Source organism: Convolutriloba macropyga, chromosome 10, assembly GCF_964194025.1.
Source record: "Convolutriloba macropyga chromosome 10, txConMacr16.3, whole genome shotgun sequence".
Lineage (NCBI taxonomy): Eukaryota > Metazoa > Xenacoelomorpha > Acoela > Convolutidae > Convolutriloba > Convolutriloba macropyga.
The window spans coordinates 57,386,267-57,400,280 of NC_134477.1; the positions used below are offsets into that span (position 1 = coordinate 57,386,267).

General features: G+C 33.0%; 1 protein-coding gene across 1 annotated transcript; it reads left to right on the forward strand.

Moving 5' to 3' along the window:
* Window positions 1–8,134: 8,134 nt before the first annotated feature.
* On the forward strand, window positions 8,135–12,845 carry LOC142348744 (myeloblastin-like). The gene is made up of 4 exons (XM_075400227.1): window positions 8,135–8,483; window positions 9,091–9,181; window positions 11,734–12,032; window positions 12,610–12,845. The coding sequence occupies exons 1-4, from the start codon at window positions 8,210–8,212 to the stop codon at window positions 12,813–12,815; spliced, it is 870 nt and encodes a 289-aa protein (XP_075256342.1). The 5' UTR covers window positions 8,135–8,209; the 3' UTR covers window positions 12,816–12,845.
* Window positions 12,846–14,014: the final 1,169 nt, after the last annotated feature.

The window sequence follows — 14,014 nt, forward strand, 5'->3', positions numbered from 1 at the left end:
TTATTCTCTTCATGTGCATGATACAGCCTCCCGGAGGTTGTTGGCAGAGCAAATCAACGCTGAATCAGTCTAAAGACATTGTGTTTTTTAGGATGGCCAATACTCTGTTCATGTCACTATTTACACTGGCCAGTCTGATTTTGAGTAGAATTTACTTCAAGAAAAATAAAATGTTCAGCGTAACTCGCGCCAACAGGGCTTGCTTAATATGCGATATGAATTTCCACGTGGATACGTGACATCTAATTTGCGTAGCAAGTCGTAACCACTGAGCTAAATGGGCCTTGTGGTAATTGCCTACAAACCGTCTTAAAAATAAATATTGTGTATACTACTATTATAATTACCAGTTATAAGCTACAAAAGTATGACTTTATTTTGCTCAGTTTTAACTTTGGAGTATGAGTAATTTGCAGAATATACATGATAAGTTTAGCCTGGGCGAACTCTATGACTTCAATTTAATCATAATGAAGAAATACTGCACAAAAGCAAACTTAAAATTTTCTGGAGATACATTTTTTCAGAACTGAACTAAGATTTTGCTCTTGAAATGTGCTGGTTCAGCGCTGAAAATCCGGGCGACTCAAGTCCGGGCTGGTTCTAACGTTTAACACATCTAAGCTTTTAAACTGCTCACAATGTCTTTAGGGGCTGTTTTCTGTACATCATGTATTATACACGGCCCATGATCTTTGAATTACGTTTTAAGCACGGCTCCTAATCCGTTTATTGTTCAAAGACACAGATGTACATGTTTTAGTCGTATACGGCTTTAAAAAATGGCTGTTAAAAGAGTTCGTTGTAGTTGTTTACACAATCTATAAAATTTTTTGCACTCTTTTTGCATAGAACTTGCTAAGTGAAACTTTATCACAGAGTTTGGTATCAATTGTCAAGTACGTTAAGAGATTGATGTTGCAAGTAACTAACTCTCTATAAACAATGAAACCCCCATAATTTGCATAACTAGATAATATATTTATGTTTAAAAAACAATTTTCAGCGTGTCAAAACTAAAAAAAAAACAATTGTTAAGCTTCTAATTGAGAAAGTTCCGCAAGACTCAATAATAACCGGGACAAGTAAACAAAATCACATTTCTTAATGAAATTCCTGAAAATGGGCAAGAAGTCTCAAATGCTTTTCATAAAATAGTAAGGTAGATATGGTCATTGAGGAGTGGGCGGGGGTCGGAGGGGTGCGGGCAGGCATCCTAAAGTCACTGGTCAAATGTGTCACGCGGTCTATTTGGATTCTCTCCAGTTGCTTTTGATAGTTTGCTAGACTTGCAGAGACACGTAACCTAGGAAAATTTCTGTACAATAAAACTCATGAGAAACTTTCAAAATTTTGGTTTCTGTTGCTTTAGACTGCTGAATCTAAGAAACTGTGTTTTCAACTCTTTTTGGCATTTACTTTTTTTTTCAATCATATCAAGAGGTTCTTAAAGATCTGTTATTATACGGTTATCATTGATGCAGTTTGTGTTTACACACTTACGATTATCTGTGTATATATTATCAAAAACAGTGCTTATGAAGTGCATGATACAAGGAACACATCAATTGAGCAGGGTTTTAATGAACATAAATTAAGCAGTGATTGGATCAGTACCTGCAGCATACAAAACAACATATTCTCAATTATGAAATATGTTTTATACTTGAGATACACAGGTTTTGTGCTTTTTCTTTTAGATTACAATGTTTTATTGGCTAAAAGCGCAGATTCCAGACTTATCATTTATGATTTATTTTTGCATTTTGTCGCGTGCTTTGTAAAAATGTTTTTTGATCTTAATTGACCGGAGCAGGAGTCAACAGAAAATATTGTGTTGTTCAGTGGCTGCGCTGTTTTTCTCTGTTAGGGACCCAAACAAAAAAAACTGGAGAATTTTTTTTAAAAAAAGCTCCTTTCACGTTCAGAGAAATTAATCGTTGCTAACTATTTTTGAGATGAGATATAAATCAACAACACCCAACATCTTTAAAATAATTCAAAATGAGGGTTAAAGTTGAGTTTCCAGATAAGCAGACACGCGGACTCGAGTCTCAGAGCATTTCAGCGCTGAACCAGCACATTTCAAGTGCAAAAACTTAGTTCAGTTCTGAAACATTGCATCTCAAGAACATTTTAAATTTCTTTATGTGCAGTATTTCTTTATTATGATTATATTGAGGTCATAGAGTTCGCACAGACTGAACGTATCCTGATTGGTCTGTTTATTACCCATACCCCAGAATTAAGTCTGAGCAGAGTAATGCCATACTTTTGTAGCTTAGAACTCATATTTATTATTGTAGTATACTCACTATTTATTTATAAGCTAGTTCTTAGGCAATCACCACAAAGCTCTTTTAGCTTAGTGGTTACGACTTGCTACGCAAATTAAATGTTACAAGTACCCAGGTGGAAGTTCGAATCGCATATAAATAAAACCTCATTGGCGGGAGATAAGCTGATCATATTATTTTTCACGCAGTAAATTTTACTCAAAATTCAATACTGGATCGCGTAAATTGGGATACGAACAGAGTACTGGCCATCCTAAAAAAACAGAATGTCTCTAAAGTGATTCACCGCTGATTTACTCTACCACCAGCCTCCGAGCATCAGTACAAATAAATAGGGCCTATCCCACTATCACCCCCCACCCCCAAGTTAGTGGACAGCTGACCTTTACCTCCCCCCTCCCCCCTGCCAAAAAAATCAAAGTAAATACACCATATTGAAGGGGCTTTAGTTTTATGTGGGCCATAATGAGAAAGGCCTGATAAATATTGTGAATCTGAAGGCGAAAAAGTAATCTAAATTTCTGAAGATTTGTTTCCTGTCGTATTTGTAAAAATCACGATTAAAACTTTAAATCCTTAACAACGGAGAGCAAAACTTGAAAAAGTAGGCCCTTTTTCTCTGCAAGTTTTGCAATTTAAATACAAAAAGGGCTTCACGATTACATTTTAAAACAAGTATTGACCCAAATCCATTGTAAAGTCGCGTTTTACAAGTTTATTTTTGCCAATTTCAATGCAATTAGGTTGTTCAAAAATTGGACATTGTGTACAGTTATTGAAAGAAGTTGTTTTTCAGCTTTGAAGTTGAGTATTGTCTGCCTTAGTAATAGAAAAGTGTCAAATATATTTTAACAAAGCTGCAAAAAATGCAACAAAATCTTTTTAATTTTCGCTCTAAACATGCGTTAATGTACACTGTAAAAATTTCCGAAAAATTTTCAATAAACCTTTTTGTTTCAAATGTGAGTAGAGAAAAACGACGCTAAAATTTTTTTGGTGTTTATTGATAAGCTTTTCCCTGAAACTTATTGAAACGGAACTGACTGTTTTCAAATTGAAAACAAAATGTCCAAAATACCAACCGAAATAAGACTCCTTAAAAATTGATGTTAATTTACTTTGATTTTTTTTTTAATTTTAGGTTGTTTGTTTTTCGTCAACAAGTATATGACTCAATATGTCTTGTCGAGTAAGCGTTATCTTTTTTTAAATCTCAATAAATAAAAAAGTCACATTAAGTTAATCGATATCTTATGTTCGTTTCCCTAGAATTAGCTGGTTCAAAAAGAAAAAGAAAAAAACCACCCGCAAAAGACCAACAAATTTTCATCGAACGTACAATTTATCAGTAGCAACTGTTAGAGAAATTTTGTCGGTTTCAACACAAAAGTATCCCAATTTTTTAAATAGAAATATCTACTTTCAATTAAAGTAAATAGGTATTTTTACAGCTTTTTGCGTTTGAAAAACAATATCGTGTTTTACAAGTTTATTTTTGCCGACTTTAAGGCAATGCGGTCGTTCAAAAATTGGACATTGTGTACAAGTAATGAATGATGTAGTTTTTCAGCTTTGAAGCTGAGTAATTTTGGCCTTATTTGAACTACATCTTTATAAATTGATGTTAAATTTTTTTGAAAGATGTTTAGTTATATTGATATTTTTTATAGGGCTATTTTCTCTGTTAAATGACCCAAACAAGTATAGGAGATTTTTTAATGAGAGATCATTTAAAATTCATTGAACAGAAATTTTTGCTAACGAAATGGATGGAAGATAATTCAACACAATTCGACCAATACAATACAATTCAAAATGCTGGATGAAATTCGGTTTTCAGATTGACAGCCATTAGTATAATTATTTAGGCACCATTCAATTATAGCCCTGCTGCTTAGTGGACACATATCCTATGGCCCCCAATATTAGCAAATATACCACAGTGGAGGGGCTATATGTTCATGGCGGCTATGACTGTAAAAACTCGATAAATACTCTGGATGTGAAGGAGAAAAAATAATCTATACTTAAGAAAAATATGTTTTCTATGGCTAAAATTTTTTAGTCATTTGCAGAGTAGAGTAAAACTTATCAAGTAAGCGTTATCTTTTTTTTTCAATCTCAATAAATAAAAAAGTCACATTAGGTTATTTGATATCTTATGTTCGTTTTCCTAGAATTAGCTGGTTCAACAAAATTTTTTAAAAAAGAAAAAACCACCCGCAACAGACCAACAAATTTTCATCGAACGTACAATTTATCCGTAGCAACTGTTAGAGAAATTTTGTCGGTTTCAACACAAAAGTATACCAATTTTTTAAATAGAAATATCTACTTTCAATTAAAGTAAATAGTTATTTTTACAGCTTTTTGCGTTTGAAAAGCAATATCGTGTTTTAAAAGTTTGTTTTTGCCAACTTTAAGGCAAAGCTGTCGTTGAAAAATTGGACATTGTTTACAAGTAATTAATGATGTAGTTTTTCAGCTGTGAAGCTGAGTATTTTTGGCCTTAGTTTAACTACATCCATACCAACCAAATTAAACATCTTTAAAAACTGATGTTAAAATTTTTTGAAAGTTGTTAAGTTATTTTGATATTTTTATGTAGGGCTATTTTCTCTGTTAAATGACCCAAACAAGTACCGGAGATTTTTTAATGAGAGATCCTTTAAATTTCATGTAACAAAAAATGTTGCTAACGAAATGGATGGAAGATAATTCAACACAATTCAACTAATACAATACAATTCAAAATGCTGGATGAAATTCAGTTTTCAGATTGACAGCCATTAATATAATTATTTGGGCTCCATTCAATTATAGCCCTACTGCTTAGTGGACACATATCCTATGGCCCCCAATAATAGTAAATATACCACAGTGGAGGGGCTATATGTTCATGGCGGCTATGACTGTAAAAACTCGATAAATACTCTGGATGTGAAGGAGAAAAAATAATCTATACTTAAGAAAAATATGTTTTCTATGGCTAAAATTTTTTAGTCATTTGCAGAGTAGAGTAAAACTTATCAAGTAAGCGTTATCTTTTTTTTTCAATCTCAATAAATAAAAAAGTCACATTAGGTTATTTGATATCTTATGTTCGTTTTCCTAGAATTAGCTGGTTCAACAAACTTTTTTAAAAAAGAAAAAACCACCCGCAACAGACCAACAAATTTTCATCGAACGTACAATTTATCCGTAGCAACTGTTAGAGAAATTTTGTCGGTTTCAACACAAAAGTATACCAATTTTTTAAATAGAAATATCTACTTTCAATTAAAGTAAATAGTTATTTTTACAGCTTTTTGCGTTTGAAAAGCAATATCGTGTTTTAAAAGTTTATTTTTGCCAACTTTAAGGCAAAGCTGTCGTTGAAAAATTGGACATTGTTTACAAGTAATTAATGATGTAGTTTTTCAGCTGTGAAGCTGAGTATTTTTGGCCTTAGTTTAACTACATCCATACCAACCAAATTAAACATCTTTAAAAACTGATGTTAAAATTTTTTGAAAGTTGTTAAGTTATTTTGATATTTTTATGTAGGGCTATTTTCTCTGTTAAATGACCCAAACAAGTACCGGAGATTTTTTAATGAGAGATCCTTTAAATTTCATGTAACAAAAAATGTTGCTAACGAAATGGATGGAAGATAATTCAACACAATTCAACTAATACAATACAATTCAAAATGCTGGATGAAATTCAGTTTTCAGATTGACAGCCATTAATATAATTATTTGGGCTCCATTCAATTATAGCCCTACTGCTTAGTGGACACATATCCTATGGCCCCCAATAATAGTAAATATACCACAGTGGAGGGGCTAAAAGTTCATGGCGGCTATGATTGTAAAGACTCGATAAATACTCTGGATGTGAAGGAGAAAAAATAATCTATACTTAAGAAAAATATGTTTTCTATGACTAAAAATTTTTAGTCATTTGTAGAGTAGAGTAAAACTTAGTAAACTATGATTTCTTTAACGATCGTATTCCTTTTTCTTTTAAAGTTCTGACAATGTAAATCCAAAAGAAGTTTTCACGCTTATATTTTAGAAGCTGAACTGGACACATATTCATTGTAAAGTCGCGTTTCTCAAATTAATTTTTGCCATTTTTATGGCAGTTAGGTGGTTCATAACCTGGGACATTGTGTACATGTAATAAAAGATGTTGTTCTTCGACTTTGAAGCTGAGTATTGTCTACCTTATTAATAGAAATTTTTCGGATATATTGTAAGAGTTGCAACAAAGCTGAAAAAAGATGCTCTATGATAAAATGTATTTTTAAAAGCTAAAGGCAATATACGTGCAATTACGAAAAGTCTAATAATATCCGAAATTTAGTTTTCTTCTCAAAAGTGTTTGAAACTGACTGTTTTCAGATTGTTAAAAAAAGTCCAAACCTATTATTTAAGCTAAACTACATCCATAACAACAAAATTAAACCTCATTTAAATAACTATGTAAAAATATTTCAAATAATTTGAATTTTGTTGATAATTTTGTTGACTTCTGTTTGCATTCTCTGTGGATTGACCCAAACAAAAACGAATGTAGCCCTTTTTTCCTAGTTTTGGAAATTTAGATTAAATAAATTGGTCTCGCGTTTACATTTTGAAACATGCAATTGACCCAGACACATTTTAAAGTCGGTTTTTTTTAAATTTTTTTGCCAATTTTAACGCAGAAAGGCCGTTCATAAATTGGACGTTTTGTACAGTTAAAACAAAATTGTTTTTCAGTTTTCAAGCTGAGTATTGCCTGCATTGGTGATAAAAAAATTGTCACAAAAGCTGCAGAAATATTGCTTTTTGATATTTTTTATATCAAATTTCCAAAACTATGTTTTCGTTTCGAATGTCAGATGTAAAAATGGAGACAAATATTTTTAGTGTATATTGATAAGCTTTTCCCAAAAATTTATTGAAATGGAACTGGCTGTTTTCAAATTGAAAAAAAAAATGTCCAAATCTTTTACTCAAGCTGAACTATATTCATACCAACCAAATTAAGACTCCTTTGAAAATTGATGTTAAATTATTTTGATTTCTTTTAGTTCAGGTTGTTTGTTTTTTGTCAATAAACATTTGACTCAAGATGTTTTGTCAAGTATGCGTTATCTTCTTTTCAATCTCACTAAATAAAGGAGTCACATTAGATTAAACCATATCTTATGTCCGTTATCCTAGATTTGTCTGGTTCATTAAAAATAAAAACAAAGGAAAAAACTGTCCGCAACAAGACCAAAATTTTTTATCGAACGTAAAATTTATCAGTAGTAACTGAGCGAGAAGTTTTGTCGGTCTCAGCGGTCAAATATATTTCAGCTGTTTAAATAGAAGTATCTACTTTCAATTAAAAGGAATAGATATTTTTACAGTTTTTTGCATTTGAAAAACAATATCCATTTTCGTTTGAAATGGTTAATGTAGATAAGATAGCACAATTTTTGGAATTGTTCGAAAAAAAATCCACCAACACCTCTGCAAAACCAGCGCGCGATTTCGGTTCGCTGTCATAGTCCCCTCGAATTGTTTGAATTTTCGCCCTTTTCTGTAACCGCCTTGAACAGTCTCAATTTATAACTGAGCGGGGCCCGACAAAACTTTCCCTTAAATTTGCTTCAAAATGAGCTGTTTTTTTACTATTTAGATTGTTTGTTTGTTCAAAACTGAGCTAAATTAAATAAGCAAGTAGGTTCAAGGTTTCACTATCCGTCTTTTGAATTAGCTTAATGCAACCAAAATGAACTCAACTCAATTATATGTAAACGAAAAAAGTTAGTTAAGGTTGTTGATTTGCTTCAAATAAATAAACAAACACGAACCAAATTGCATGTTCTGATTAGTCTGCTGTGTTTTGTATTCAAACATAAATTTGTAACGAATGCAGTTTAAACTCGAGAAATGAATCTGACAGTTGCAGTAATAATATTTCTATTCAATATAGATAAAATCCTTTCTATAAAATTAAATAAAAAAATCACCAAGACAAATTTCAAAGAACCACACGCGAAATTTAAACAGCAAACGAATACGCTGATTATTAACGGAGTTATAAGTCCACAGCGACTGTTCTATGCCAGAGTTAGATATGCCAGATTTCCGGGTTTTTGTGGGGCTACAATTTTGGAAGGGAGATTTGTGATAACTGCAGCCCACTGCGTTTTCTACCTTCATCGTAAGACAGTTATTCTTGCTTCGTTAATCATCAAAAAAATTACGAACAATTTTGGCTTTTTGAAGCGAGCGATCAATTGCGGTTAACTTTCTATGTCGGTACACGAAGCTTTGAAAGATATGAAATGTTGTGCTAATAATTATGAACTGGTACCAGGAACGCATATGCATGCATAACTAAATCTCAAGTTAAATCTCTCATAACAAAAACTTTCTAAACATTTTAGCAACTTTTTCATTTTTTTTACTTTCGAAAAATTTTCTTTTTGCCATTTGGCGCTCTATGTTTGGTGTTGTTACTATTTTAATCTAAGCGGTAAGCTGTTTCAAGGTGAAACGGCCTGTGCTACAAAACAGTTGATTATAATCCTAATATTCTTAAGGATAAAATCCACTTTTTTGTAATTGATTATGCCGTTTTATTTTTTTGTTTGCCAGGATATCAGACATTTTTTCTAAGGTGAAAAGTCTTTTTATAATTGACAAAAATAAATTGCACAACTACGCACAATTTGTTGCCTTGAAAATGAATCGACTAAAGGTTTTCAGCTAACTTCTCTCATCTGATTTTTTTCTAATTCGATCAATCTAATTTCAAAGTATTTCAGCCAATGACATCTACCTCGAAGTTGGAGACTTCTCATTGTTACACCCGAGTATTGAAACATATCGAATCACAGCTATATATGTTGCACCAGGGTTAGTCTTATTTCGTTTTTCAGTGTTGGGCAAGTCTTGATACAAGTCTTGCAAGTCTGGCAAGTCATAGCCAAGACTTAGGTAACATTTGCAAGTTTACTCTGAACTCAAAGTTTGCTTTTCAAAAATTTCAAGGGAAAAATTCGATATCAGTAAAAGTTTGGAACGTGCCAGCTTTCGGCAATATTTTATTTGGATGTTTATTGGGATTTCCAATACTTATGTGGATTTCAGCCGACCTGTTTGAAATGAAGGGACATGACCAGAGATTATCGTTGGTACATCAAGACAATACACTGAGAAATTCTTCAGCGGTTTAAGCAACTTTTCAGCCGTTTTCATTAAACCACAAAATCGCAAAAATCGCCCAATTTTTGTAGTTTTGGTAGTTTTCAAAAATAAAAAAGTCTAAACTGTCTAACCGAGGGACAATTGTTAATAGGGGTACAACAGAGAGGTTTCCCTTGCTGGCCCGATGTCATGGCCTGACATCAATTCTCGCCACTGACACGTTTTGTTTGGAAGTTAAATCGACTATTTTCAATGCCATTAATAAAAAACTTTCTTATGTTTTTTCAGAGGAATCATAGGAACAATTTGGAGTAAATACTAAATTAGGCACTCTTTGATCACTTTAACGAAAAACCTGACAATCGATGTTCTTAGTAATAATTTGAAGTAATCGGAACAAATTTAATGGACTAATTTCTTGAAAACTACATTGCAGCGAGCAAAAAACACAAATTAAACAAGGGATGGCAATAATCTGTTTGCAACAAAGATTTAATGACTTAAACATCTAGTGCTCCTCTTGTCGTCTCTTTTTTTTGGTTCTTAGTAGATTTAAACAGGCAAAGGTTTTAAATTCATGGAGTTACAATAGCTGCGCCTAATTGCATGGGAGAGGGTATTTTAACTCGATTTCCGCTTCGGTGTTTTTATTTGCCACATCTGGTCGATTTTTATCATGAAAAATATATATGATTTTGACTCGTGTCTATTAAAAAATAGCATTGTGGGGAAAATAACTAAAATGAAGCCAAACTAATTATGTAAGTAATACTCTCAAATCTGCTGGTCATAGCTTTCCTCATTTTTTCACAAAAAACTCGGTTAATTTGCATTTTTTTTCAAATGGTCGCAAAGTAACAATTTTTGCAACAAATACATCATTATTTGACTTTAATTACATTGAAAACATTTAGTGTAATGGCGAGCTGTTGACGATATGTCATTCTTTTTTCATTTTGAGTTATCGTTTCAGTCAAAATCCAAAGAAGAACAACATAATCCCTCCAATTTGTTTCTTTTGTCAAGCTTTTTCATTTCTGCAACTCATCTTGGGCACACTAGATAGTTATAACACAAAGTAATATACTTCAAATATATATTTTTTCCATTTTCTTTCGTCATCTTTAAATACTGAAAAAAAAACAAGAGAACACTCAACGATTAACTTTTTGATGTTCGTCAAAACGTCCAGCAGTTTTTCTGTGTTTCTTATTGTAATTTTCATCATAAAAATTTTTGCTCTGAATGTTGTAGGAAAAAATTCTTGAAATAAAATCGGGAAAATACAATTTATTTTGGCACTGCGAGAAGCTGAAACAATTCAAATAATAAAGCTGTCTTTCTTTTACTTTAGAAAAACAGAAATTTTTATGTAGTTTGAGGCTCAAAGTTTGGTGCTTTTTGGCGCAGTTCTCCTATTGTTGACAAAATTTGCTTGTCCAGAACTAGGTCCGCCAAACTTTAAGTTATTGGATATCGGAAAGAAAACTAAACAAAGGCTACAAAAATCTATCAATCTGCCCCGCTTGTGTACATTTTGCCCCAATTTGCTTCAAAATTTGTCAAGTAAATTCCAAAACACAATTATTGGAATTGAAGTTTTTCGTCAAAAAAAAATGTTTTTGTAAAACCACACGTCGAGAGAAACGAGGACAACAAAATTGTAAAGAAGACAAACAAAAAACTTTTTTTTAAATTTTTATCCACCCAAAGCATGATATCTAATTCTAAAAATCATTAAAAATACCCTCAAAAATCAGAAGAAAGTAACGCAGTACCAACGCAATTTTTGCTTTCAAGGTCTAGTCAATATTCTAATATCTGTCTTTAACGCAACTATTTGCTAGCACACAATTCTAACAAACTACTTTTCGGTATATATCTGCCCAGAAAAGGTATCGATGTGCAAAATTTGATTTTATTCATTTTACAGGTAAAATTTAAAAAAACAATAAATTTTGAAATTTACTTCAACAATTTTTGATTATTTTTTGTTTCTTCAGGTCAAAATGGCTTTTTTTTCTGTCAAATTATTTATCATTACGCTCCCAGCACAAAAATTGATAATCGCCCCTTTTTGAGGTAAAAAAATCGTAATGAAAACAATTGTCCTGAAACGGTTTAGCTTGAATTCCGATGGCAAATATTAACAACTCAATAAGAGGTGACAACAATAGAGGTAAAAGAACTCATAATGTTCAAAATTTTTATTGTTGACACTCCGATGGTGAGAAAAGCGAAATATTTAACTTCTGTTGCAGATTCAATTCAAGCAATCAACCCATAAACGACTTGGCAATTCTGAAAACCTCATTAGCTATTCTTCGAGCCGGATCAATGTATCTGCCATTGTGCAACTCGGAAGTTCCAGAAGATAACTACCCTGAAGTTCTAGTGGGCACGTGTGGCTTGGGTTCCACAAGTACAGGGCGATATACAATTAACCCAGCTGTGAAGTTGCGTGAAATGTTTTTTACCCTGACGTCATTCGATACTTCTGGTGGAATGAATTACGCAGCATGTCGTGAAGATAATTACTGCACAGTTCCAGTCTTTGAGGGTAAGACTGAAACACGGAAACCCGGATGCGCATTTTCCAGTGCTTCTGGTAAAAAAAAACGTCAACGAAATTCTAGCTGATTTGAGAAATTAATTCTTATAAGCTAGAATTTCGTTGACGTTTTTTTATAGTTTAGTATTTAATAATTTTAATATACTTATCGGGTCGTTTTTACGAAAAATACAGACCTTTTGAACACATTTTAGCTCCTAACATAGTTTAAGCCCTATTAAGCACATTCCAGCCCTTTAGCAAAAATTAAGCTGCTTTCAGCTTTCACGTCGAATGAGGTTGTTTGTGTCCTAAGCTATCAAATATGGTTTCGCCCTGATCGAAAATTCCAAATATTAAAATAATGAACCAAATAATTTTTTTTTCAAAAGGGATGAATTGATGCAATAAGAGAGCTGAAAATGCTGATTAGTCTTAAAATGATCGCAGTCACTGTCTTACCGATATTTGAACACAATGAGGTCAATTCTAGCATAATTATGCGGTGACACAGAGAGCCGGGTTCTAATTATAGATGGGGGGGGGGGGGCTATAATGGTATACACATATTTTTTTTTGTTAACAGGTGGGAATATTTGTGCAATGGACTACGGGGGACCCTTTTTCAAACTCCACTGTGACACTTTGGAGCCTGAATGTCTGCTAGGAGTAGCATCCTATTCCCTGTCTAAACATGACAACTTAATGGAAAACTGCAACGATGGAAGTTTCTTCGTCAAGATTGCCAAGTTCGAGGAATGGATCGATCGAGTTCTGCTTAATCATTATTAATGAAAGAAAGTAAAAAAAATCTCTAAACGTTTTTCTCTCAATGCATGTTCGAATTCGATAAAAGTTTATTGATTAAAACAACAACAATGTTTCCAAACAGTCATTCAGTACTCGACAAAAAGGTGATAGAGCGAGTACAGATAACTGCATAAAAAACTGGATGAAGGAATAATTAGAGGTCACGCATACCACACGGCTTTTTGTACAGAGAGATCAATCACAATTAGCTCGTTATCCGGAGCGTGTTGTTATAGAGATTCATAACTGGACCATAATAAAAACCATAATGAATTTTAGAGGGGCCATTTTTATGTTCAGGTCCGAGATTTCACTGTTTAATATGAATTTTTGAGACAAAATGAGTCATCAACTGACTTTTGTTTGAACATGATACTTTTAAATTCGGTTTGCGGTCTGGACATAATTAAACACCGTCTGTACTTGTTATGGACAAAAACAAATTTTGTCTGCCCTGATTATGAGCATATTAAAAAGTGCCGTCTCTTTTGATATGCGCAAAATACATGATTGCTCGCGCTTTTTTTTGCTGAAGAGCCCATTATCAAATTTTCTCTCGCTCTCTTTCTCTCACTCTCTCTCTCTCTCTCTCTCTCTCTCTCTCGCTATTCGTGTATTTCTTCGTGTATTCTTGCAAAGTCGCGCGCAGTAAGGTATTGTGCGCTTGACACATTGTAACAATACGAGCACTTAGAACTTTTCGCCTTCCGTTTATTGACAACCATCGCGCGATCACCATCAACTTTCTGATTTTCCGACCCTTTTTCAATTCAACTTCACCAACATGTCTTCTCTCGCATTGTCTATTGCAACAAACGACTTGAATGTAACAATGCCATGGCATAACTCATTATCTGGGTGGGTTAGAGCAAGAAGCAAAGATTACTCATTGCAATTAATTATGGACTCCTCAATAGAAAACTCGATTTTGATTTCAATACCCGAAGATACTCACAACAACTTTCACATCAAAAATCCTAATCAATCAGCTACAACTTTCAAGATAAAATAACTTTCAATCAATTTGGAAATACACAACATATGAAGACCATTGAGTCGATTATTCAGACAGTGAAAAGAAAAACAGAAATAGACTGATGAACACTGGGATTGAACCCCACGGGCGAAAGCCCGGAGCTTGTACTACTACTAATACTTCCACTACTACACCACAACAAATT

Bases quoted from the DNA above. Each gene is read 5' to 3' on its own strand.
- LOC142348744 (XM_075400227.1), top strand. From the start codon at position 8,210: ATGAATCTGACAGTTGCAGTAATAATATTTCTATTCAATATAGATAAA. The intron at 8,484-9,090 runs GTAAGACAGTTA...AAAGTATTTCAG, and splicing joins CTGCGTTTTCTACCTTCATC to CCAATGACATCTACCTCGAA. The intron at 9,182-11,733 runs GTTAGTCTTATT...CTTCTGTTGCAG, and splicing joins GCTATATATGTTGCACCAGG to ATTCAATTCAAGCAATCAAC.